The 26,990-nt window shown below is 44.8% G+C and overlaps 1 protein-coding gene across 2 annotated transcripts in view; it reads left to right on the top strand.

Annotated features, from left to right (window-relative positions):
* The window catches only part of RSAD1 (radical S-adenosyl methionine domain containing 1), a 39,964-nt gene extending 13,787 nt beyond the window's left edge, over positions 1-26,177 (top strand). Inside the window, exons 3-9 of one of the 2 annotated variants that reach the window (XM_069752398.1) lie at positions 1,855-2,059; positions 3,174-3,539; positions 6,471-6,534; positions 15,961-16,108; positions 22,729-22,783; positions 23,376-23,479; positions 25,878-26,177. In XM_069752398.1, coding sequence (XP_069608499.1) covers positions 1,855-2,059; positions 3,174-3,539; positions 6,471-6,534; positions 15,961-16,108; positions 22,729-22,783; positions 23,376-23,479; positions 25,878-26,004 — 1,069 coding nt within the window. In that variant the 3' untranslated portion in view covers positions 26,005-26,177. The remainder of the gene's footprint in view (positions 1-1,854; positions 2,060-3,173; positions 3,540-6,470; positions 6,535-15,960; positions 16,109-22,728; positions 22,784-23,375; positions 23,480-25,877) is intronic. The other variant, XM_069752399.1, reaches the window with a different exon arrangement.
* Positions 26,178-26,990: the final 813 nt, after the last annotated feature.

Genomic DNA, 26,990 nt, shown 5'->3' on the forward strand with positions numbered 1-26,990 from the left:
AAAATACCCTATTGTAAAGCACAGCTCAGGCCCTATTTAACAGTATTTTTATCTCCTACTGAAAAAACGGGGTGACAGGTTCCCTTTAATATCTGCCCTCAGTCACTGGCTTTACCATTCTGGTGGAGAAAATTGCGCGGGAGCCCACGCCAATTTTGTCTGCGATTTAACCCTTTAAATTAATAGCTACAGCGCCCAAATGTTGCACATACACACTACTAACATTAGTAGTGTGGAATATGCAAAAAAAAAGGGATATGAGATGGTTTACTATATGTAAACCATGTCTCAAATCATGTCGGGTTTGAGAAGGAGATCGCAAAAGCTGGTAATTGAATTACTGGCTCTTAAGCTATCTAGCGCTGTATGAAGTAATAATATATATACATATATGTGTCTCACTGATTTTACTGTATACCGCACTGAATTACCGGCTTTTCCGCTGCGTATTTCTTGCAAGTCACACTGCCCTGGTCCCCATAGACTTTCATTGGCGTATTTTTTGCGCAGTACGGTGACAAACTCAGCATGCTGCGATTTTCTACGGCTGTAGAACACTGTATAATACGGATCAGTAAAATACGGCTGATAGGAGCTGGGGCATAGAGAAGCATTGTACCGTATGCAATCCGTATTTTCAGCACCTCTCTTACATCCGTAAAACACGGTAGTGTGACGCCGGCCATAGAGTGTGGGAATCTGTAGTATAATCATTTCTCTAAATGCAGGTTTGTCCTGATGAAGAGGTCCAGCGTGACCTTGAAACGCGTTTGGTTATAAACCTGTACTTAAACACTTCCGTCTTTTAGAATCAGTCACAATCCGTCAAAGTGTTGAAAAGACGGATCCTGTGCAGATTGTAAAAAACGGATGCACTGGATCCTGTTTTTGTTTTTTTTGTTTTGACGGATTCGTCGATGCAGCAGCTGCAGGAAAAATGGTTTAAATTAAAGGAATAGAAATCCTTCCAGGCATGCTCAGTGTAAAAAAACAGAATCTGTTGCTGGATTCCGTCATTTGACGGACAGCAACGGATCCTGCGCCCATAGGCTTCCATTCTAGCCAACGACTGACGCCGCAGGATCCGTCGCTGTACGTTTTTTTCGACGCAGACAAAAAATGTTACATTGAACGTTTTTTCCAGACGACGGTCCGCCAAAACACGACGGATGCGACGTGTGGCCATCCGTCGCTAATAGAAGTCTATGGGAAAAAACGGATCCTGCGGGCACATTTGCAGGATCCGTTTTTTTCCCAAAACGACGCATTGCAACGGATCTGAAAAGACGGAAGTGTGAAAGTAGCCTTAAACGATTTGATTTTAAGGGTTCTATCTCAGAGTGATACCTCCTGTCGTTTTCCTTATTTCTCTAAATGACTCTTACGCGATTTTTGTTGATAACCAGCAGGGCGGACCAGCCAGAGTAGGGCGGACCAGCCGGAGTCAGTGTGAGAAATTCCTATGATACTCAACCGAAACCGAAAATGGTAGTCTTAACAGCAGGTGAAGGATGCTGCCTAGTGTACGCAGCCGCAGCATGGACTTCAGGCGGTCTGTACTGCCGGTTATCCTCAAAAATCATGACTAGTCTTTTTAGAAAAATACTGTAGAGTCCTGCACTCTAGCAGCTTTACTTTTGGAAGTGGAGGTATGCTTTAAATATAGATTAAAGCAAAAAAAAAAAAGTAACAATAGAGTATTGTAAAATATTGAGTATACAAGCTAAACATTTTGTAAACATTCTGGGGCTTTTCGGGTTAAACAGTACTATAAATTCTAGTAGGGATATCAATAAATGGATCAGTACAGAGGTTAATTAAGAAATCTGTTTTTCTCCATATATTTACATACAGGGTACCCTCAGTATTTTTCGGTGGGGGCACCCCGAGTCTCGCCAGTCCGTCCACCATTGGTGCTGTTTTGGAGGCGATATCGAAGTATGCATATTTACTACCTGATGCTGAAATTACCTTGGAGGCTAATCCCACATCATCAGGGGAGAGCAAACTGCAGGAATTCCGGGATGCGGGGGTGAATCGTCTGTCTGTGGGGGTACAGGTGAGTGCATTATACTACCATTGGGGGATATTCTGGTATCGTCTTGTAGGCGCTATCATGGCTGTTCTATAAAATTCTGTATTTACCTGGTTGTCTATGAGTTTACAGTAGCTCTGCTTTTAACTTCTGCTTGTCCACCAGAAGTTTTGGATTTCTACAGTGATACCTCTCCAAAAGAGCATCTCTATGAGAAAATGACCCCTAATCTAGGCCAGATTTTTCTGTCATGGATACAGTGAGACCTCTCTGGGCTGACCTCTCACACTTGCAGTGGGCAGTGATCTTTTAGAGCAGTGGTCCATTCCAACTTTATAGGGCTATTCTTCCTGTCAAAAATACCAAACTCCACATCAAGATCCCAATGAAGTCAATGTGGTCTATTGGTGGCTTTTGTGATCCTTTTATACGAAGTATTCATCACCTTGTTATAAATGGAAGCCATGATGCTCGCATGAACGTAAGATACTATTTGATAAAATTCTGACCTACTAAGACAGCACAAAGGGGGGAATAACTTCATCTTCAACAAGAGTTGTATACACCTGTTGACAGTGAGCTCGTCCTATGCAGTTTGTGAGCCCCATAGAGCTGTGGAGTCGGTGTCCATTTTGGTAGAATCGGTATAAAATGGACCAACTCATAAAATACATAATAATTTGGTTTCAGTAGTACAATGCAGGATGTGCTGTACATTTTTTCATAATTTGAGAAAGTTATGAAATGTCCTATAAATGTCTGTTCTGTTCCTGATCTAAGGATCTGGGCTTTTAGTTGAGATGAATCTGTGCTGCACTTTATGCACATGCTCAGTAGTGAGCCAGGGCTGTGGAGTCAGTCATGTGCAGGAGTTGGAGTCGGAGGTTTGACTTAACGACTTCACAGCCCTGAAGCCCCATAGCAGTTGCAGGGTCCGCCTTTGAATGTCCTAAAGCACTAAAATACGGAAACAATAGTCTATAGGGGAAAAAGTAGGCAGCCTTAATGACCGGATGGCAGGTCATGAAATGTCACATCATAGATGATGAAACTAAATTGAATGAAGAAAGGTTCGTGTCTCTTTCATCTGCTCATACTTGTTTTCTTCTGTAAGTAATTCTGTTTATTATGGTTCTAGTCCTTGGATAATCATGACCTCCAGCTCCTTGGTAGGACACATACAGCGTCAGATGCACAGCGCACAATAGAGGAGGCACGTCGGATCTTCCCTGGTAGAACTTCAGTGGATCTAATGTTTGGCCTTCCGGGTCAAAGTCTGGCATCCTGGCACAGCACATTACACAGGCTTATGGAGCAGTGTGATGACCACGTGTCTCTATATCAGCTCACCTTGGAGCGGGGAACTCTGATGTTTAGATGGAAGGAGAAAGCACAACTTACCTTTCCTGATCAAGAACTCACTGCTCAGATGTATGAAGATGCCAGGCAGATTCTACAAGAAGCCGGATTCAGGCAGTATGAAGTATCGAATTTTGCCAGAAATGTGAGTATTTTTGCACTCTATACAGTCAATGAAGGACATTTTTTTTTTTTTTCTCACAAAAAAAATCATATATACATACATACATGCATACATGCATACATGCATACATACATACATACATACATACATACATACATACCCATGTTACAGCGAGGGGGCGCTATGTGTGCGCTTCAGGATGTGCCTGGAGGCATGATAATTGTGAATTAGTGACCGGTGGAGTTGTAAATGGCCGGGATGTGTGTCGCAGAGGAAGATACTCTGCACTGTCAGCCTGAAGTAAGGATGTTCTGGGACTTGTAGTCCCACAAGTAGATGTGTTGTTTGTATAATTGTAAAGGGAGGCTGTCAGGGCTAGTTATGAGAGATGGGCGGGTCAAACTAGTCACACACCCAACTCACACCTATGGGAGTGGTTACAACCATATAATGTGACTGAGGTCTGGCCACATGGGTCAGAGTAAATACCTACAAAAGAAGGGCACCACTCACAAATTAACGTATAAAAAAAGTCCTTTATTGATAACAAAGAGACCACAATGTGGTCATAAAATTGCCTAGACAGGCAACGGTGAGACACAACAGACACAAAACAATGGTGGACAGAAAAACCTGGAGGTAACAGCAAGACATGTATGTGCACTTGGTGTGACGATATCATATACAGATGGGATATAGGTATACTAGGTACAGTGGCACGGCAGATAAAAAGCATATAACAAAAGTAATAAATAGTCAGTACTCTAAAAAAAAAAGGGTGGAAAATGGGGGGTGCTTCTTATAGTTGGAATACAGGCTTACCGGCAGTGATGCGGCGGTGGCAGAGGTGCGGGGATGAGGAGGCGGTATGGCGTCAGCGGGGTCCCTTCCACAGGTGAGGTGATGCAGCAGCCCGGTAAGCAGCAAAGCTGGGTGAATCATGGCGTTATCGGTGGTGGCGGCCACCTTCCTGAGGCCGCGCGTGCGCAGATGGAGTGCTCTGCTTCCTGTGGCTTCAGGAAAATGGCCGCGGGAGGCTGCGCAGATGGAGATCGCGGCGGCCATTTTCCTGAAGCCGAGTTCGCAGATTTCGCACGCGCGGACTCAGGAAGATGGCCACCGGTAATTAACCCGGCTCTGCTGCTCACATTGGAATGGATACCGGGCCGCTGCGTCACCTCACCTGTGGAAGGGACCCTGCTCACGCCATACCGCTCATCCCCGCACCTCTGCCGTCGCCACACCACTGCCGCAACCCCCCATGGACACCAGGCCGTGGTGTCGCCCACCTAAGCAGGAGGGACCCTGCTCAGGTGCCGCATCACCCCACCTCTGCCAACACCATGCCTCCTGTGACCCTGCTCTCCCACCGCCAGCCCTCAGGTAAGATACTGTAAGTTCGGACAATAAGACGGACCCCCATCTTATAAAAAATCTTTTTTTCTGCGTCTTATGGTCCGGTGCGCCTTACAGTCCGAAAAATACGGTATATCTATCTATAGATATATTTATAGATAGATAGATATATCTATAGATACATCTATCCATATATCTATCTGGCTACTCTCACTCATCAGGTTTTTGCTGTCAGGCAAAATCCGGCAAGTTTAAAAAAAAAAAAAAAAAAAAAAAGGATCCTTTTTTTTTTTTTTCTTCCCGCCGGATCCGTTTTTTACTCATAGATTTGTATTAGCGCCAGATTGCGCATGATGGCCACACGTTTCATCTGTTTTTTTCCGGATCCATCAGAAAAGCTGTTTCCGGCGGACCGAGAACTTAAAGAACGTTTTTTCTGTCCTGCAAAAAAAAAACACAGCGACGGATCCGGCGAAAAATGTATGAAACTGAGATGTGAAATGATGAATCCGGCCTCCGAATCCAGTTTTTCATGCATTTTTTCCATTCAAATCATGCACATTTTCTTTCTCTCTCCCTCTCCCTCTCCCTCTCCCTCTCCCTCCCTCCCCCTCCCCCTCCCCCCCCTTCCCCCTCCCCCTCCTCCTCCCTCTCCCTCTCCTCCTCTCTCTTCTCTCTCTCTCTTTTTTTTTTTTTTAAAAAACGGATCCGTTGCAAATAGTGAAACTGATGCAACTGATCCGTTTTTATTTTTAGAGAGAGAGAACGGAAAATGTACATGATTTTAATGGAAAAAATGCACGAAAAGCCGGATTCATCATTTCACATCTCAGTTTCATACATTTTTCGCCGGATCGGTCGCTGGGCGTTTTTTCGCCGGACAGAAAAACTTTCCTCTGTACGTTATCTCCGTCTGCCGGAAATAGGTTTTTTTTACGGATCCAGCAAAAACGGATGAAACGTGTGGCCATCAGGCGCAATCCGGCGCTAATACAACTCTATGAGAAAAAAAAAAACGGATAGGGCAAAAAAACAAACAAACAACGGATCCGTTTTTTCAAAACTTGCCGGATTATGCCTGACGGCAAAAACAAGGATGGTGATCCCAGTGAGGCAGCTTTCCCCTGTGAACCCGCACTGGCAGGAGACAGTGTGTGGAGCCGGAGCTCCTGAAAGGTAACCCCGGACAAGGGGATTGTAACATATAGCAGAGAAGTTTATCTGCTGCATGAACAGACTGGTGGTCGTGATAAGTTCATGGATGTAATGAAATAGACTGTATGTCATGGTTTATGATGTTTAATAAACCGGATTAGACTGTTTAAGTGGATTAATCATGCCTGAGTGCTTAAATCCTGTGCCAAGCGAGTGTTCCCCAACCGACTCAGGTAGTGTTTCACCACTATATATCCATCTCATATTTTTATTTATTTATTGTAGCCAAGGGTTGAAACTTTGCTTGATATTTCCCCCCCCCCCCCCCCCCACACTAAATTACATAGGTTTGGGTGCATTCTAATGCCATTAAGAAGGTGAAATTAGAGTTACTTGACCAGAAAGAATTGTGGTTGCATTTAATCTATTTCACTCTTGTAGGGTGCGGTGAGCAAACATAACCTCTCGTACTGGTGTGGAAAACAGTACATTGGTATGGGACCAGGTATGTAATATCCAGGATTATTAAAAGTGCCTTACCAATGACCGCCGTGTGAATGTGCTTTGCGAATCTGTTCATTTCGGGTTTCACAGTCTCTGCCGTAAAGGAGTTGTCTGAAGTCACTTCTCATAAACACAGCTTTAACAGTCTAAAGAGCTCTACAATGTATTCTTCCTCTGATTACCCTTCTCCTCCATGTCATTTCTGCCATGCTGTTTTTTGTTTTCATGCAGCCTTTTCTGCATCCCTGAGAATTTCTAAATCAGCTAGACTCCAAAGTCAAAGGAACCAAAAGAAAAACTACAATGTGATAAGCGGATTCCTATATATATAGTTAAAATATAACTTTTATTTCTATCTTTCTTAAAAAGTGCAAACATATAGTGCCAACAAAGGTGCAAAGTGCATACGTACAACACGAAAGACACATATAAAAACGCATCAGCGTATCACCGCCAAAGAGAACAGTAATGCCTAGTAACAATGACTAGCATTACATACAGATCTAATGATGTCCGTGAATCCGTAACCCTCTAGATCTCACAGTTTATAGATCTGTATATACACAAAATACGGTAGGATAACGTACCAGAAAACTATATTATTGCCAGTCTTCAAAACTTATTGGTGACCACTGTTGTGATACAAACATTCCTACCAGGCGGTATGATCCTATTACAATGCTCATATATCCACAGTGACCCAGTGGTTATGTAGACCTCCTAAATACATATATATATTAGGTATGGTACCACATACGTCACCAACATCTATATACAAAAATAATACTCATCAGTCTTCTGCCGGTTACCATCTGGACCTTATGCAGTGCTGAGTTACAGTGGCCCGTTCAGGCGGTTTAATTCTTCCAACCGCATCCTTCACTTTGGGTCCACCTTGCTAAAGAGTGCCTCCCAACGCGTTTCATATATTATACTCATCAGGGGATTGTGTCACCTTTACGCATAGTAAATGAGCATGATGCTGTGGCGGCTCGTCTTCCGCCTCTTTTTATAGCCTGCTCACCGGCGTTTCTCACCTCGTGCTTCCGGACGCCGTGAGCCTCACTTCCGGTGTACCTGAATCTGTGCACCATGAATTATTGGATCGCACCTTTGGTTCCGGACATCAGACGTCGACACAACATGCCGTAACGTCATATCCGGTGGGCGGGCTCTGTCCTTGTATGCCGCCCGGTTACTAGTGCGTCCCAGCGCTTTGCGCTTTGCTTAATGAAGGAGAGTGGACAACTGTCACTCAAAACTCTCCCGCATTGCTACACATAACGGGAGCGTATCTTCAAACCCCCTGAGTCCCCACTAGGGTATATGCAGATAAAACTACCACTTTAATAAAACGATACCAGCATGGTTTGAGGGTTGGAAGAGCCTTCAGAAAAAGGGACCCATCACCCATACGAAAAATACACACATATCTAAATATAAACTCTGCCAAACAGATATGCAACTAAAACATATGTAGGCAAAACACAGCGAATCTCCAACCATAGAAAAGACAGTAAAGGGTGCAGCTATTCACATACCCTCACAAAGCCCTCTCTAAATCCATTCCTACCTATCGCGGAGGTTGGCACCCTAAACCTGCGCAGTGGCGCCCCCACTCGACGGCGGCTGTCCCTATTGCTAGAATGCCCTGTTGTTCCCTATCTCTACAGGAAGGAAGAGAAGCTAATATGGTCATTCAGGCCGTGTGGTGCTGTAGTTTGAAGGCGAAAAATCCACTTGCTTTCTCTCTGTAAGATATTCCTATCCCAGTCTCCACCCCTCTGGGGCTGATACACTCTGTCTATGCCCATGAATTTAACCATCTTTAGGTCACCCTGATGAACCCTATTGATGTGATTAGCGACTGGAGTGTCTCTTTTGTTGATGGTGTCACAGTGATGTTCTCCAATTCTTCTCCTGAGCTCTCTGCTTGTCTTCCCAATATATTCAAGTCCACAGTCACAAGTCATTTTATAAATCACCCCCTTGGTCTTACAATTTATAAAGTGGTTGACATAGAAAGTTTTCCCTGTGACATTGCTAGAGAAAGTTCTGCCCTGTTGTATAGACTGGCAGTATTTGCAGTTCCCACATCTATAGCATCCCCTAGTTGGACCACCCAGCCAGGTCGTTTGTGTTTGGGGAGGGGCAAAGTGGCTGTGGACTACCCTGTCCTTTATTGAGCGGCCCTTCCTGAACGTAATCTGTGGGGTTGGTGTGATAATATCCTTGAGATCATTATCCATATGTAAAATATGCCAATGTTTTTTAACGATCTCACGTAGATCGCCTGCCCCGTTTGAATATTTTGTAATCAGTCTTATGCTGTTTTCGTTTTCTTTTTTTGGGGTAGGGGTCAAGAGATCCCTTCTTTGTCTTGTTACAGATGACTTATAGGCCTCTTAAGATTTTGTTAGGGTATCCCCTCTCCAGGAAACGTTCCTTCAGGTCCTCAGCTTGTTTAAAATACGTGGCATTATCAGAGCAATTCCTCCGCACACGTAAATATTGACCTTTAGGAATACCTCTCTTGAGTGGTATTGGGTGATTGGATTCCCACCTCAAGAGAGAATTTGTTGCTGTTGGTTTTCTGAAGGTACTCGTGACTAGTTGACCCCCTTCTCCCCTCTCAATTAGAACATCCAAAAAAGGCAATTTTAATGGATCTACCTCAAAAGTGAAATGAAGACCCAGCTCATTGTGGTTCAAGTCTGCCACAAAAGCCGAAAAACTTGTCTCGCCCCCTTTCCAGATGACGAAAACGTCATCAATATATCTTAGCCATAGTATGACGCTATTGTCGGTAGGTGTAATGTTGTGAATTCTGTGGCTGAATTCACTCCTGTGGTCACAAGTGGTACTGCAGCTTCTGAGCTTCCTCCCTCAGGTGTTCTGGTGAGCTCGTTAACTGCTTCATTACTTAACTCCGCCTGATGCTGCTATCCTTGCTCCTTGTCAATGTTTCAGTGTTGGATCTGAGCTTCTCCTGATTGTTCCTGTGACCTGCTGCTCTGTATAGCTAAGTGCTTTTTGCTTTTTTGTTGCTTTTTTTCTGTCCAGCTTGTCTTTTGTTTTGCTGGAAGCTCTGAGACGCAAAGGGTGTACCGCCGTGCCGTTAGTTCGGCACGGTGGGTTTTTTTTGCCCCCTTTGCGTGGTTTTGCTTTAGGGTTTTTTGTAGACTGCAAAGTTCGCTTTACTATCCTCGCTCTGTCCTAGAATATCGGGCCCCACTTTGCTTAATCTATTTCATCCCTACGTTTTGTCTTTTCATCTTACTCACAGTCATTATATGTGGGGGGCTGCCTTTTCCTTTGGGGAATTTCTCTGGGGCAAGTCAGGCCTTTTTTTCTATCTTCAGGCTAGCTAGTTTCTTAGGCTGTGCCGAGTTGCCTAGGTAGTTGTTAGGCGCAATCCACAGCCGCTTTTAGTTGTGTTTAGGATAGGATCAGGTGTGCAGTCTACAGAGTTTCCACGTCTCAGAGCTCGTTCTTGTATTTTTGGGTATTTGTCAGATCACTGTGTGCGCTCTGATCGCTAAGCACACTGTGTTTCTGGATTGCCTTCATAACACCTGTCATTAGCAAACATAACCGTACAAGGAGCCAAAACTAATGATTCTCAATAGAGGGAAAGAAAAAGTTCTGACATCATTTTTTTTTTTTTCTGCTCTGTGTTCACTTTTTTTTTTTCCCCCTAGACATTTGGGTGATTCTGGACACAGGTGTGGACATGGATATTCAGGGTCTGTGCTCTTCAATGGATAATCTCGTTATAAATGTACAAAAAATTCAAGATACTATTGATCAGAAATCTATGTTAGAACCAAGAATTCCTATTCCTGATTTGTTTTTTGGAGATAGAACTAAGTTTCTAAGTTTCAAAAATAATTGTAAGCTATTTCTGGCCTTGAAACCTCATTCTTCTGGTAATCCTATTCAACAGGTTTTGATTATTATTTCTTTTTTGCGCGGCGACCCTCAAGACTGGGCATTTTCTCTTGCGCCAGGAGACCCTGCATTGAGTAGTGTCGATGCGTTTTTCCTGGCGCTCGGATTGCTGTACGATGAGCCTAATTCAGTGGATCAGGCTGAGAAAAATTTGCTGGCTTTGTGCCAGGGTCAGGATGATATAGAAGTATATTGTCAGAAATTTAGGAAATGGTCAGTACTCACTCAGTGGAATGAATCTGCGCTGGCAGCTTTGTTCAGAAAGGGTCTCTCTGAGGCTCTTAAGGATGTCATGGTGGGATTTCCTATGCCTGCTGGTTTGAATGAGTCTTTGTCTTTGGCCATTCAGATCGGTCGACGCTTACACGAGCGTAAATCTGTGCACCATTTGGCGGTACTGCCTGAGGTTAAACCTGAGCCTATGCAGTGCGATAGGACTATGACTAGAGTTGAACGGCAGGAATACAGACGTCTGAATGGTCTGTGTTTCTACTGTGGTGATTCCACTCATGCTATTTCTGATTGTCCTAAGTGCACTAAGCGGTCCGCTAGGTCTGCCGTCATTGGTACTGTACAGTCCAAATTCCTTCTGTCCATTACCTTGATATGCTCTTTGTCGTCGTTTTCTGTCATGGCGTTTGTGGATTCGGGCGCTGCCCTGAATCTGATGGATTTGGATTATGCTAAACGTTGTGGGTTTTTCTTGGAGCCTTTGCGGTGTCCTATTCCATTGAGAGGAATTGATGCTACACCTTTGGCCAAGAATAAACCTCAATACTGGGCCCAGCTGACCATGTGCATGGCTCCTGCACATCAGGAAGTTATTCGCTTTCTGGTGTTGCATAATCTGCATGATGTGGTCGTGTTGGGGTTGCCATGGCTACAAACCCATAATCCAGTATTGGATTGGAATTCCATGTCGGTATCCAGCTGGGGTTGTCAGGGGGTACATGGTGATGTTCCATTTTTGTCGATTTCGTCATCCACCCCTTCTGAGGTCCCAGAGTTCTTGTCTGATTATCAGGATGTATTTGAAGAGCCCAAGTCCGATGCTCTACCTCCGCATAGGGATTGTGATTGTGCTATCAATTTGATTCCTGGTAGTAAATTCCCTAAAGGTCGATTATTTAATTTATCCGTGCCCGAACACGCCGCTATGCGCAGTTATGTGAAGGAATCCCTGGAGAAGGGACATATTCGCCCATCGTCATCACCACTGGGAGCAGGGTTCTTCTTTGTAGCCAAGAAGGATGGTTCGCTGAGACCGTGTATTGATTACCGCCTTCTTAATAAGATCACTGTTAAATTTCAGTATCCCTTGCCATTGTTATCTGACTTGTTTGCTCGGATTAAGGGGGCTAGTTGGTTCACTAAGATAGATCTTCGTGGTGCGTATAATCTGGTGAGAATCAGGCAAGGAGATGAATGGAAAACTGCATTCAATACACCCGAGGGTCATTTTGAGTATCTAGTGATGCCGTTCGGACTTGCCAATGCTCCATCTGTGTTTCAGTCTTTTATGCATGACATCTTCCGTGAGTATCTGGATAAATTCCTGATTGTTTACTTGGATGACATTTTGATCTTCTCAGATGATTGGGAGTCTCATGTGAAGCAGGTCAGAATGGTTTTTCAGGTCCTGCGTGCTAACTCTTTGTGAAGGGATCAAAGTGTCTCTTCGGTGTGCAGAAAGTTTCATTTTTGGGGTTCATCTTTACCCCTTCTACTATCGAGATGGATCCAGTTAAGGTCCAAGCCATCCAGGATTGGATTCAGCCGACATCTCTGAAAAGTCTGCAAAAGTTCCTGGGCTTTGCTAATTTTTATCGTCGCTTCATCTGTAATTTTTCTAGCATTGCCAAACCATTGACCGATTTGACCAAGAAGGGTGCTGATTTGGTTAATTGGTCTTCTGCTGCTGTGGAAGCTTTTCAGGAGTTGAAGCGTCGTTTTTGTTCTGCCCCTGTGTTGTGTCAGCCAGATGTTTCTCTTCCGTTCCAGGTCGAGGTTGATGCTTCTGAGATTGGAGCAGGGGCGGTTTTGTCACAGAGAGGTTCTGATTGCTCAGTGATGAAACCATGTGCTTACTTTTCCAGGAAGTTTTCGCCCGCTGAGCGTAATTATGATGTGGGCAATCGAGAGTTGCTGGCCATGAAGTGGGCATTCGAGGAGTGGCGTCATTGGCTTGAAGGAGCTAAGCATCGCGTGGTGGTATTGACTGATCATAAGAACTTGACTTATCTCGAGTCTGCCAAGCGCTTGAATCCTAGACAGGCCCGTTGGTCGTTATTTTTTGCCCGCTTCGACTTTGTGATTTCGTACCTTCCGGGCTCTAAAAATGTGAAGGCGGATGCTCTGTCTAGGAGTTTTGTGCCCGACTCTCCGGGTTTATCTGAGCCAGCGGGTATCCTCAAGGAAGGAGTCATTGTGTCTGCCATCTCCCCTGATTTGCGGCGGGTGCTGCAAAAATTTCAGGCGAATAAACCTGATCGTTGTCCAGCAGAGAAACTGTTCGTCCCTGATAGGTGGACTAATAAACTTATCTCTGAACTTCATTGTTCGGTGTTGGCTGGTCATCCTGGAATCTTTGGTACCAGAGAGTTAGTGGCTAGATCCTTCTGGTGGCCATCTCTGTCACGGGATGTACGTACTTTTGTGCAGTCCTGTGGGATTTGTGCTAGGGCTAAGCCCTGCTGTTCTCGTGCCAGTGGGTTGCTTTTGCCCTTGCCGGTCCCAAAGAGGCCTTGGACACATATTTCGATGGATTTCATTTCTGACCTTCCCGTTTCTCAAAAGATGTCAGTCATTTGGGTGGTCTGTGATCGCTTTTCTAAAATGGTCCATCTGGTGCCCTTGGCTAAATTGCCTTCCTCCTCTGATTTGGTACCTTTGTTCTTTCAGCATGTGGTTCGGTTGCATGGCATTCCTGAGAATATTGTTTCTGACAGAGGTTCCCAGTTTGTTTCAAGGTTCTGGCGAGCCTTTTGTGGTAGGATGGGCATTGACCTATCCTTTTCCTCGGCTTTCCATCCTCAGACTAATGGCCAGACCGAACGAACCAATCAGACCTTGGAAACATATCTGAGATGTTTTGTTTCTGCAGACCAGGATGATTGGGTGTCCTTTTTGCCGTTGGCTGAGTTCGCCCTTAATAATCGGGCCAGCTCGGCTACCTTGGTTTCTCCATTTTTTTTTGCAATTCTGGGTTCCATCCTCGTTTCTCTTCAGGACAGGTTGAGTCTTCGGACTGTCCTGGTGTGGATTCTGTGGTGGATAGGTTGCAGCAGATCTGGACTCAGGTAGTGGACAATTTGATCTTGTCCCAGGAGAAAGCTCAACTTTTCGCTAATCGCAGACGCCGTGTGGGTCCCCGACTTCGTGTTGGGGATCTGGTTTGGTTATCTTCTCGTCATATTCCTATGAAGGTTTCCTCTCCTAAATTTAAACCTCGTTTTATTGGTCCGTATAGGATTTCTGAGGTTCTCAATCCTGTGTCTTTTCGTTTGACCCTCCCAGACTCCTTTTCCATACATAATGTATTCCATAGGTCGTTGTTGCGGAGATACGTGGCACCTATGGTTCCATCTGTTGAGCCTCCTGCCCCGGTTTTGGTGGAGGGGGAATTGGAGTATATTGTGGAGAAGATTTTGGATTCTCGTGTTTCTAGACGGAAACTCCAGTATCTGGTTAAATGGAAGGGTTATGCTCAGGAAGATAATTCCTGGGTTTTTGCCTCTGATGTTCATGCTTCCGATCTTGTTCGTGCCTTTCATGCGGCTCATCCTGGTCGGCCTGGGGGCTCTGGTGAGGGTTCGGTGACCCCTACTCAAGGGGGGGGTACTGTTGTGAATTCTGTGGCTGAATTCACTCCTGTGGTCACAAGTGGTACTGCAGCTTCTGAGCTTCCTCCCTCAGGTGTTCTGGTGAGCTCGTTAACTGCTTCATTACTTAACTCCGCCTGATGCTGCTATCCTTGCTCCTTGTCAATGTTTCAGTGTTGGATCTGAGCTTCTCCTGATTGTTCCTGTGACCTGCTGCTCTGTATAGCTAAGTGCTTTTTGCTTTTTTGTTGCTTTTTTTCTGTCCAGCTTGTCTTTTGTTTTGCTGGAAGCTCTGAGACGCAAAGGGTGTACCGCCGTGCCGTTAGTTCGGCACGGTGGGTTTTTTTTGCCCCCTTTGCGTGGTTTTGCTTTAGGGTTTTTTGTAGACTGCAAAGTTCGCTTTACTATCCTCGCTCTGTCCTAGAATATCGGGCCCCACTTTGCTTTATCTATTTCATCCCTACGTTTTGTCTTTTCATCTTACTCACAGTCATTATATGTGGGGGGCTGCCTTTTCCTTTGGGGAATTTCTCTGGGGCAAGTCAGGCCTTTTTTTCTATCTTCAGGCTAGCTAGTTTCTTAGGCTGTGCCGAGTTGCCTAGGTAGTTAGGCGCAATCCACAGCCGCTTTTAGTTGTGTTTAGGATAGGATCAGGTGTGCAGTCTACAGAGTTTCCACGTCTCAGAGCTCGTTCTTGTATTTTTGGGTATTTGTCAGATCACTGTGTGCGCTCTGATCGCTAAGCACACTGTGTTTCTGGATTGCCTTCATAACACCTGTCATTAGCAAACATAACAGTGTAATGTCCTTAAAAACGACATTTTCTTCCCACCAGCCCAGGAGCAGGTTTGCATACGAGGGGGCACACGGGCTCCCCATCGCGGTGCCCCTGAGCTGGTGGTAATATTTACCGTCAAATAGAAAATAGTTTCTAGTGAGGCAAAACTCCAAAGCCTGTTTCACAAACAAATTATGTTCAGTATACTGCCGTCCTCTCATGCCCAGGTAGTAGTCCACTGCCGCGATGCCCTTACTGTGTGGGATTGAAGAGTAGAGTGCCTCTACGTCTATAGAGCATAGTAGCATGTCTGCATCCAATTCTATGTTGTCAAGTTTAAGAAGGAGATCCGCTGTGTTGCGTACATACGAACTTAAAGAGGTCACAAAAGGCCTCAAGAGAATTTCCCATAAAAGTGCTGTATGAGAAGAGTGCGCTTACCGCCACCCATGCCGAGAGAGAGAGAAGAAAAAAAAATTCCCATTGCATTGGGTTTCGTGTTTCGGTCGATCACCGACTTTTCGCCATAATCGGCCGATTTCACTCGACTCGACTTTAGAGATAGTCGGCTCGACCCTAAAAAAGTAAAAGTCGCTCAACCCTAGTCATGAGATCTGCGAGGCAAGGAGGGAGTTCTGTGCAGGATCAACAGTTAATATTATACATTGCCTTGGTCTGGGAGTCCAGTATATACAAAAAGGATTTGAAAACACCTTTAAATCATGAAACTTGCCCTCTAAGAAAAGACATATGATCTCATTTAGACCACAATTGTGATTTCCAATTTAAGATGGTAGTGATAGGACACTTATTTGACGAGCTTACACATTGGGCCCTGTGGAGACGTGAATGTTGTTCTCGTACTCTATTTTCATAGGAGCCCATGGGAGGTTTGTAGTCCACACCAGTCAAGGTAAGCAGAGGCAAGCCCGCATTCAGACCCTGGAGCCAGAACCTTGGATGAAGGAAGTGGGGCGTTACGGACACGGCACGCGGAAAGTGACTGAGCAGAGTGACTTTGATATGTGAGTATTACCTTTGGCTGTTTTATACATTAAATCTTAGCTGTCAGATTCTTTAGCCAAATCCAAATTGTAAAGGAGAACATCCTGAAGGTGATCCTACAGGATAAAATGGACTGCGCCCAATCTGTCATTGGCAGCAGCTTCTTCTTGTTTAGTAAGGCTGGCTGCATGATTCGTGTACACGGACTGTGCTTAGATTGGAAGACGTGGACCCAACGCCAGGTCTCCCGACCTGATCTAACTTCTTATATGCCTGGGTCTTCTGATGCAAGAGCAGTCTGTGTTACGTAGACCATTGCATGCTTACAGTAGTGTGGTCTTCAAGCTACTTTTGCCTTCCTTTCAGATAAAGAGTAAAGTATTATAACAATAATTAATTTTGATTCATAAATTGAAAGTATCCATGAAAATAAAAACACAGACTTTCCCATTACTGACACGAGAGATGACAGTTCTCATAAAGTTCTATGGAGAACTAGAACTGGCTTTGGCGGAGAACTTCCCGCAGCATGTATGTGCCCGCCTGTAGCAACTCCCCTTTCCATCGAATTTTAGAAAAATGTGTCTGATGAACTGTAAAGTTGACTTCCTCTTTAGTGCCCGACTAGCTATTTCTGAGTCCCTTTCACATGCTTTAGGCTAAGTTCACACACGGTGTTTTTCAGCGTTTTTTTTTTTTTATGCAAATTTTCAGCTGCGTTTTGCAGTGCCAGTAAAGCCTATGAGACTTGAGAAATCTTGCGCACTCACATTGGTTTTTTTGGTCATCACTATTTCTCGGTCTCCCATGACAGCACTACGGAGAGAGGGGATCCGCCCTTCAGGGACAGGAAACCTACAGATAAAAGGGCGGTACCTCTCCCTCGCATCAGTTGGTTTCCTGTCCCTGAACAGGGAACCTCTTTCCGGTGGTACCTGTTATGAAGACCGATGGATCGGGACCGGCCGGTCGAGTACCGGCAGCGAGGAGGCTCCTGCCGCAGCTTGTCCGGCTCCCGAAGCCGCCACCGCTGGAACCGAGGGGTTCTTCAGGGTGAGCGGGGGGGGGAGAACGCCGCTGATTCTGACGAGAGGAAGGGGCGCTGGATCACCCGGAGCTTCTGTGCCGACAAGCGCACGCTCCGGGTGTACTAAGATGGCCGCCGCTCCGGAAATGCGGCAGGACTTCCGGGTCATCGCCGCGCGCATGCGCGGTAGCTTCTCTTCTCCCTGGACGTGACGCAGGACCGGAAGTGCGGGGGAACGCCGGAGGAGTCGCCAAATACAAATAGGGAGATGGTGCACACACAGTTGTCGCACCATCTCCCTGTAAATCATGGAGGACCGCGATCCACAGGAGCTGCAGCCTAGGCAGCAGCACCATAAGAAGACAGACCCTAAGAGCGCTAGGAGTGGGTCTAGCAGCCGTTCTACACAGCGCAGCAGGTCTGTTGCGAAGACTAGTTCACCTCCTCGGGAACCTTCCATTCCAGACCCAGGGCCCCCTCCAGAACCGGTACCTGCCTGCACGTCCGAATGGTGAGTTGATCTTCGTGAATGTATTATAATAGGGCTCCCTCTTCTCCCTTAATAGGGAAAGAAGAAGCTGGAGAAAAGGAAAAACAAATCCTGCCCCATCTGTGACAAAGCTTTACCAGTAGCCTGGGACAAAAAGCTTTGTAAATCATGTATCCAGCGTGTGCTATGTGAGGAGACTCCCGACTTTGCATCCGAGCTGAAAAATATCATTAGATCTGAGGTTCAGAATGCTGTATCTTCCTCCAAAAAAGGAAAAGATAAAGTAAAGGAAACAGTACAATCCCACTCTGTCCGATCCTCATCTGAAGACGCAGATTCGGACGATTCTGACTCCTCCCTATCCTCCTCCGAGGAAGATTCAGGCCGACATTGTTTTCCACTTGAGGAAGTGGATGCCTTAGTGAGAGCTGTTAGGACTACTATGGGGGTGGAGGAGCCTAAACCTGACAAAACAGCCCAAGACGTTATGTTTGGTGGCTTGGGACAAAAAAAATGGAAAACCTTTCCTTTAAATCCCAATGTCCAATCCCTAATTAAAAAAGAATGGGAAAAACCAGATAGGAGAAACTCTTCAGTGCCCTCGCTTAAAAGAAAGTATCCCTTCGAAGATGACGCATCCACTTCCTGGGATAAGGCACCAAAGTTGGATGTAGCGGTGGCAAAAGCCTCGAAAAAATTTGCGCTCCCGTTCGAGGACATGGGTACCCTCAGAGACCCTTTAGATAAAAAAGCAGACACATTTCTTAAAGGGGCATGGGAATCGGCTGGGGGTAGCTTGAGGCCTACTGTTGCGGCTACCTGCACCTCCACCTCCAGATCTCTGATGGTATGGATTGATCAATTAGAGAGTCAAATTAGAGACGGGCTACCCAGGAATAAATTACTGAATTCTATCCCTGCAATTAGAGCAGCAGCAGCAGCATTCCTGGCGGACTCCTCGGCAGACTCCGTACGGTTAACATCTAAGGCCGCTGCTCTCTCCAACGCAGCCAGAAGAACCTTATGGCTCAAAAGCTGGCCTGGGGATCTCCAGACAAAGCTAAAGCTATGTTCTATTCCGTGTGAAGGAAATTTTCTGTTTGGAGAGACCCTGGATGACATTCTCCAAAAAGCAGGAGACAAAAAGAAAGGGTTTCCAAATTTGGGCCCAGCCCCATTCAGGCAGTCCTTTCGGAATCGGAGATTTTTCCGCCGCAGACCCCCCAGGGAGCAGAATAAATGGGAAGAAGGCAGGAGAAGGGATAGAGGTTACCTCTTTGGCAATACCTCTCGTGACAAAAAACCCGCCAAATGACATTGTGCCTACGGTAGGGGGAAGACTTACATCTTTCCTTCCCGCCTGGGAGAAAATATCCAACAACACCTGGATTCTAAACATCATACAGTACGGTCTAAAAATAGATTTTATTTCTTTTCCTCCCCGGAAGTACATAGAAACGAAAATAAGATCTTCAGTGGCAGAACAAGCAGCTTTAGAGAAAGAAATCATTTCCCTACTGCAAAAATCTGTGATTCAAGAAATCCCTCCTCAGGAAGTAGGAAAAGGGTTTTTCTCCCCTCTTTTTTTTTTTTAGTACCAAAACCCGACTGGTCCTTTCGGACCATTATAAATCTAAAAAACCTAAACAAATACGTAAGAAATCACAAATTCAAAATGGAAACAATAAAGTCCACCATAAAAATCTTGTTTCCGAATTGCTACATGGTCGTGATAGACCTAACCAACGCATATTATCATGTGCCCATCCACAATCGGTCTCAAAAATTCCTGAGATTGGCAGTTCCCATAAAAGGACAATTAAGATTTTTTCAGTACAGAGCTCTTCCGTTCGGAATCTCTATAGCTCCTCGAATATTCACGAAGGTAATAGCGGAAATGATGGCCCACATAAGGGAACAAAATATATTAATAGTCCCTTACCTAGACGACTTTCTCATCGTAAGCAACTCGGCCCAAAGTTGCAAAGAACAGAGGGACCGGGTAATGACTATCTTGACGGACTTGGGGTGGCTCATAAACTTAAAAAAATCAAAGTTGGAACCCTGTCAAGTACAGGAGTTCCTAGGTCTGACATTAGACTCCCGAGTACAAGAATGCCGACTTCCAAACCCCAAAAAAGACAACATATTAGCCATGATAACGCAAACTTTTCACCATCCTTCCATGACTCTAAGGAGAGCAATGTCACTACTAGGCTCTCTGTCCTCATGCCTACCAGCGATACCCTTTGCACAGTTCCACACAAGAGAACTTCAGTGGCACGTACTCGAATGGCAGTCAATACTAAAAGACAAATTGGAAAGTCGAATCACCCTGAGTTCCTCAGTTATTCATTCCCTTCGTTGGTGGGCAGAGAGCCAAAACTTATCAAAGGGAGTTCCTTGGGTGACACAAATATCCCGGGTGATAACAACCGACGCGAGTCCCACAGGGTGGGGGGCTCATATGGGGGACAGAGTGGCCCAGGGAACCTGGTCAGTTCAGGAAATATCAGCATCCTCAAACCAAAAAGAACTTTGGGCAGTGCTTCAGGCTCTTCTCTCTTTTCTGACCTATATTCAGGGACATCATGTCCGAATTTTTTCGGACAACAAAGTGACTGTAGCGTATATAAACCACCAGGGAGGAACAAGGTCTCAGGCACTCATGAGTTCTTCAGCCAAAATTTTCAACCTTGCAGAAGAAAATCTACTATCCCTCTCTGCGCTACACATTCAGGGTTCAAACAACGAGAGAGCAGATTACCTGAGTCGATCGCTGTTAAAACAAGGCGAGTGGTCCCTAAACCATTCCATCTACGATCAGATCACAAAAATGTGGGGAGCACCGACAATAGATCTATTCGCTAATTACAAAAACAAAAAGGTGAACAAATTCTGCTCACTGAACCCGGTAGGGAATCCACAGGCTCTAGATGCCTTTATGATTCCGTGGACTCAAAAATTAACTTATGCTTTTCCTCCAACTATTCTGATCCCGGCAGTCATTCGGAAAGTCAGAGAGGACAAAGCGAAAATGATCCTCATTGCCCCGTTCTGGCCAAAAAGGACGTGGTTCTCCTGGCTGAGGATGCTTTCGGTCTCGGACCCATGGGTCCTGCCGAATATACCAGACCTTCTACATCAAGGGCCGATCTTCCACCCACAGGAATCGAACTTACATTTGACAGCCTGGTTTTTGAACGGGGACTATTAAAAGAAAGAGGTTTCTCAGATAACTTAGTCAACACGTTGTTAAAAAGTAGAAAACCCATCACTACTAGAATATTTGGGAAAACTTGGAAAAAATTTCTGTCCGTCTCCAAAGTAAAAGTCCAAGATGGGCCCTCAATTCCTAAAATACTGGAGTTCCTACAAAAAGGTCTGGAACAGGGGTTGTCGGTTAGTACTCTTAAAGTACAAATAGCAGCTCTAGGAGCACTCTATAACCATAATATTGCGGCCAACCCATGGATAATTAGATTTGTTAAGGCGGTGACAAGATCAAAGCCATTAGTCACTCAGAAAGTGCCCTCATGGGACTTAAATTTAGTCCTCTCGGCGTTAACGGGTCCTCCATTCGAACCCATAGAGCCGATTTCCATTAAAACTCTATCACTTAAAACCATTCTCTTGGTAGCGTTAACATCCTCACGCAGAATAAGTGACATTCAAGCCTTATCCTCTAATCCACCCTTCACCAAAATATTAGATGATAGAGTCACTCTTAGACCTGACCCGGCCTATTTGCCAAAAGTGGCATCAAAATTCCATAGGTCACAAGAAGTCTCCCTGCCATCCTTTTGTCCAAACCCAAAAAATGAGAAAGAGCAGAACTTCCATAATCTAGACGTCAGAAGGTGCCTAATCCAATATTTAGATTCCACCAGAGAGTATAGGAAGGAAGGCTCTCTGTTTGTCTGTTTTCAGGGTCCCAGAAAAGGATTCCGGGCATCCAAGGGTACTTTGGCGAGGTGGATAAAGGAGGCGATAGTCCTGGCATATTCATCCTCGGGGAATGAGATCCCAGATGGTATAAGAGCACATTCCACAAGAGCAGTAGCTACCTCATGGGCTGAGAGGTCAGAGGTATCAATAGAGCAAATCTGTAAAGCGGCCACCTGGTCATCACCATCGACCTTTTTTAGACACTATAGATTAAATCTAGCCTCTGTGTCTGACTTAACCTTCGGACGAAGGGTTCTCGAGGCGGTGGTCCCTCCCTAAGCTTAGTCTCTGCAATTCTCTCCGTAGTGCTGTCATGGGAGACCGAGAAAGTCGTAGTTACTCACCGATAACGGTGTTTCTCGGAGCCCATGACAGCACTCGCTTATTCCCTCCCATCACGTGTGCGGTGAGCACCTTTAATTACATATAATTTATATACTGTATATAGTTTGAGTATAGGCACGGGGTTCCTCTTTTAAGAAATGTTGTAATATGATTTTTTCTCTGTTGTAAACTAACCTGGAGGTCCTCCGATGCTCTGTAAACCAACTGATGCGAGGGAGAGGTACCGCCCTTTTATCTGTAGGTTTCCTGTCCCTGAAGGGCGGATCCCCTCTCTCCGTAGTGCTGTCATGGGCTCCGAGAAACACCGTTATCGGTGAGTAACTACGACTTTTGTGCTTTGAATTGCTTTTTGGGCATAGATCATGTCACTTCTTTCAGCGTTTACCAGGGCTGTGGAGTCGGTGTCATGGAAATTGAGGCGTTGGAGGTTTGGCTTACTGACTCCACGCGCTGGTTTTTACCCATTGACTTGAATGGGTGGTGAAAAAACGCACCAAAAATGCAGGTATCATGTTTTCATTTTTTGCTGCATTTCTTTGTTCCAAAACCTGATTCTATGGAATAGGACTTTTTTTTTTTTTTTTCAACACTAAACTTTATCAGCATGCACAAGAGACAAATCTAGCATGCCATTTTGTCTTTCTTCTGATAATGATAGGTAACATAATGGAGATGGGTAGTGGATCTTGCCATTAAAAGAAAATTCTGTTTTGTGAAACCATATTAAATTGTTTCTCGCTGCAGAAACTTTTACTTAGGATTTGTTGAGATAAACTCTAAAAACTTTTGATGTCATTTTCCGCAATTAATACACTCCTGCTTTTTTCCAGCATTTCAGAACTGTTAGTGCTGGGTTTACGGACAGACGTTGGAATATCGCATAAGGTACGGACGATGTGGTGTAAGCGGAGGTGGAATCAGATTGTGTGTTCATGGCTGCCAGACAAGTAGGTTCCATAGACCTCAGAAGAAAATGGTCACGAAGAAAAGCCCTCTTCATCCCTTGCTCAGTCCTACAAATTAGATTACAGCTCATCAATATGATGAGGAATAGGGTGGTTCAGGGGTCAGAAATTCAACGGTACACATTTATAGTGATGAACATGGTAATAAATGGCTTTCTGGCAACATCAGGACTGTATTTGTTTGCCTTATATAGGGTTAAGATGTGAATACTATTGAAGTGTATTGCAGAAAACGTAGGATTCTTAAGGCCCCCATACACATTAGGCTAAAGTTGGCCGAGCTCACAGATGATGTTGGCGAGAAGCTGCACATCGGAATTCCTTTAGTACAGCAGAGCTGTAATCTGCTGCCAGAGGAGTCGGGCAGCTACTCTCTCATAGAGAACACAGGGGCGCTAGGCTCAACTGAGCATTACTGTGTATGGCGGCGGACGGGAGATGGCTGTTGGGTATATGAAGGTTCCTGTGTACGTAGTAATACATTTTCCTAATAATAATTCCACATTCTACAGCGCTGGAATAAGCTCTCCCCTGTAATCAGCCTTTATGACTTGTTTGAAGCATCACAGGAACTGAGGGATCTACAGAAGAATGGACTTTTGGTATTAGATCAGAAGTAAGTAAGAACATCCTAAGCAAAGAAAAACATTGAATATAAAGGATTTTTAATTTGCATGTTTAAAGACGCACTCTGGGAAATATTTTTATTTTACCTCTATAGCAGATAAATATTTTAGTGTGTGCTTTACTGCCGAGTTATGTTTCATGCCACTCATTTAGGGGATAATAATGAGTGAATGTGCTTGAATAAGATGTTAACTGAGCATGCTCGGGTGCTAACCGAGTGTTTTCAGCGAGCTCGAAAAATGTGTTAGTCATGAGGCTGTTAGACAGCCGTAACACATGCAGGGATTGCCTGTTTATTAGACAGCCGTAACACATGCAGGGATAGCCTGTTTGTTAGACCGCTGTAACACATGTAGGGATTGCCTGTTTGTTAGACAGCTGTAACACATGCAGGGATTGCCTGTTTGTTAGACAGCTGTAACACATGCAGGGATTGCCTGTTTGTTAGACAGCTGTAACACATGCAGGGATTGCCTGTTTGCTAGACAGCCGTAACACATGCAGGGATTGCCTGTTTGCTAGACAGCTGTAACACATGCAGGGATTGCCTGTTTGTTAGACCGCTGTAACACATGTAGGGATTGCCTGTTTGTTAGACCGCTGTAACACATGTAGGGATTGCCTGTTTGTTAGACCGCTGTAACACATGTAGGGATTGCCTGTTTGTTAGACCGCTGTAACACATGTAGGGATTGCCTGTTTGCTAGACCGCTGTAACACATGTAGGGATTGCCTGTTTGTTAGACCGCTGTAACACATGTAGGGATTGCCTGTTTGCTAGACAGCTGTAACACATGTAGGGATTGCCTGTTTGTTAGACCGCTGTAACACATGTAGGGATTGCCTGTTTGCTAGACAGCTGTAACACATGTAGGGATTGCCTGTTTGTTAGACCGCTGTAACACATGTAGGGATTGCCTGTTTGTTAGACCGCTGTAACACATGTAGGGATTGCCTGTTTGTTAGACCGCTGTAACACATGTAGGGATTGCCTGTTTGTTAGACCGCTGTAACACATGTAGGGATTGCCTGTTTGCTAGACCGCTGTAACACATGTAGGGATTGCCTGTTTGTTAGACCGCTGTAACACATGTAGGGATTGCCTGTTTGCTAGACAGCTGTAACACATGTAGGGATTGCCTGTTTGTTAGACCGCTGTAACACATGTAGGGATTGCCTGTTTGCTAGACAGCTGTAACACATGTAGGGATTGCCTGTTTGTTAGACAGCTGTAACACATGCAGGGATTGCCTGTTTGCTAGACAGCTGTAACACATGCAGGGATTGCCTGTTAGACTATCCCTGCATGTGTTACTGCTGTCTAACAAACAGGCAATCCCGACATGTGTTACTGCTGTCAAACAGCCGCGAGCGTTGCAGGGATTGCCTAACAGCCATGAGACATGCATCTCTGGGGACTCAAACCCTTATAAAGTTTCATGCTCGTACTGAGTGTAGCACTTCTTCAGATGTCTGACCCAGTAACATGGAAAAACCTAGGACTTCCAAAGATCTGTGTTGTGCCAAGATTCAAAGTTGCAGAAATCCGATGTAAACACATTAGCTGATGACACAGTGTTGTCTGTTCCAGCAGTAATAAAGAAACCATCAATTCAAGAGCTGGGCCCAAAATATTCCAAAAATTGTTGCAGTGGGTTTTGAATCTTTTGTCAGTTTGTTTTCACATGTGCATTGTCAGATCTGTTGCTCGTCACATACCACGTGTGCCACATAGCTCGAAAACTTAGGTTAGTAGTTTTGATGAAATCTAACGCTGCATGAAGCGCTGTTCTTCCTTCAAATGAGACCGAATCTGCAACAAAGGCTTCGAAAACTGAATTCTGTACGGAATCTTCCACGTCTCTAAAATCACTGATTGGTAGCGGAGAAGATTAGTTGTACTGCAAAGTTGTGCAAAGCTCGCTGTTTCCAGTCCCCCACTGGTGTTCTCTTTATAGAGGTCCTTCAATATGGAAAGGGGCAGTCGTAACAAAAACAGAGTTCAGTTACACTGGCCATACATGACACACGTTCACTAGAAGATGCCTCTTCCTTCTTCCCCATACACACAATGTTCGGTCCCACAAATTGTTCTTGTGTTTTCTATGAGGCGAAAGCCCTGACACCTTTGGCTTTGGCTCATGCTCCCTAAAAATGAAAAGGTGCACATTTTAGCTGCCCAATTCTCCCCCCTTACATCCTCGGTCCGGAAGAGTCGGGAAGTCTCCTTACAAGTAGGTTTGGATGACCTTAGCTAATGTGTATGGAGACTTTATGGGTGCACAGGTTACATTTATCTAGAGCCTTTGGTGTCTGAGATTATATTTATAGAAAAGTGACCATGGCATAGTACAAGAAAATAATTCCGCTTTTCTATCTTTGTGTAGTGGTCTTCGCTGCACTTGGATGGGACTCGCTGTACTTGATGGTCTTCTGCTGCCAATCTTAAACCAGTCTCAAGATTCTTGGACTCTGTCTGAGAAGGCAAAACCTCACCTGCCACAGACTGTGTAAAGATCCTGTCACAGCTGGGTCTTGCGTTGTTTCCAGGACACCATATTCTGTATATTGAGACTATACAAGATACCAGCTCCCACCAGTTCTATGGTGGGAATGTTTGCACCATTTTTTTGTAACTTTATATATGGTATTTATCACTGAATAAAGATGTTTGGGTATTTCTTACACTTACGTGTGACATTACTTTTTGTTATATCTGATTTTGGTCCAAATTCGTTGCTGCATTTGCCAAAAATTGCTTTTTATTGAAATATGCTAATGAATTGCTCAGTTCACCCGGAGAGAAGCCACGGTTCAGGGCACCTTCCATACCTGCTTACTTTCCATATAGCTATGTCCCCCTCTGGCTTCTGTAACGCCAACGCTGTCAATCGAGGAGGAGGGCGCAGATGGAAAACTGTAGGTGAGAACTTTCCCAGAACTGTGACCACTCCATGGTGCACAAAGCATACAACCCTTGGCAAAAATTATGGAATCACCGGCCTTGGAGGATGTTCATTCATTTGTTTTAATTTTGTAGGAAAAAAAGCAGATCACAGATATGGCACAAAACTAAAGTCATTTCAAATGGCAACTTTCTGGCTTTAAGAAACTCTAACAGAAATCAAGAACAAATGTGGTAGTCCGTAATGGTTACTTTTTTTAACCAAGCATAAGGGAAAAATTATGGAATCACCCTGTATATTTTCATATTCCAAAATAACACCTGCATCAAATTAGATCTGCTCGTTATTCTGCATCTAAAAAGGAGTAATCACACCTTGGAGAGCTGTTGCACCAAGTGCACTGACATGAATCATGGCTCCAACACGAGAGATGTCAATTGAAACAAAGGAGAGGATTATCAAACTCTTAAAAGAGGGTAAATCATCACGCAATGTTGCAAATGATGTTGGTTGTTCACAGTCAGCTGTGTCTAAAATCTGGACCAAATACAAACAACATGGGAAGGTTGTTAAAGGCAAACATACTGGTAGACC

This window comes from Ranitomeya imitator, chromosome 2 (assembly GCF_032444005.1).
Source record: "Ranitomeya imitator isolate aRanImi1 chromosome 2, aRanImi1.pri, whole genome shotgun sequence".
NCBI lineage: Eukaryota > Metazoa > Chordata > Amphibia > Anura > Dendrobatidae > Ranitomeya > Ranitomeya imitator.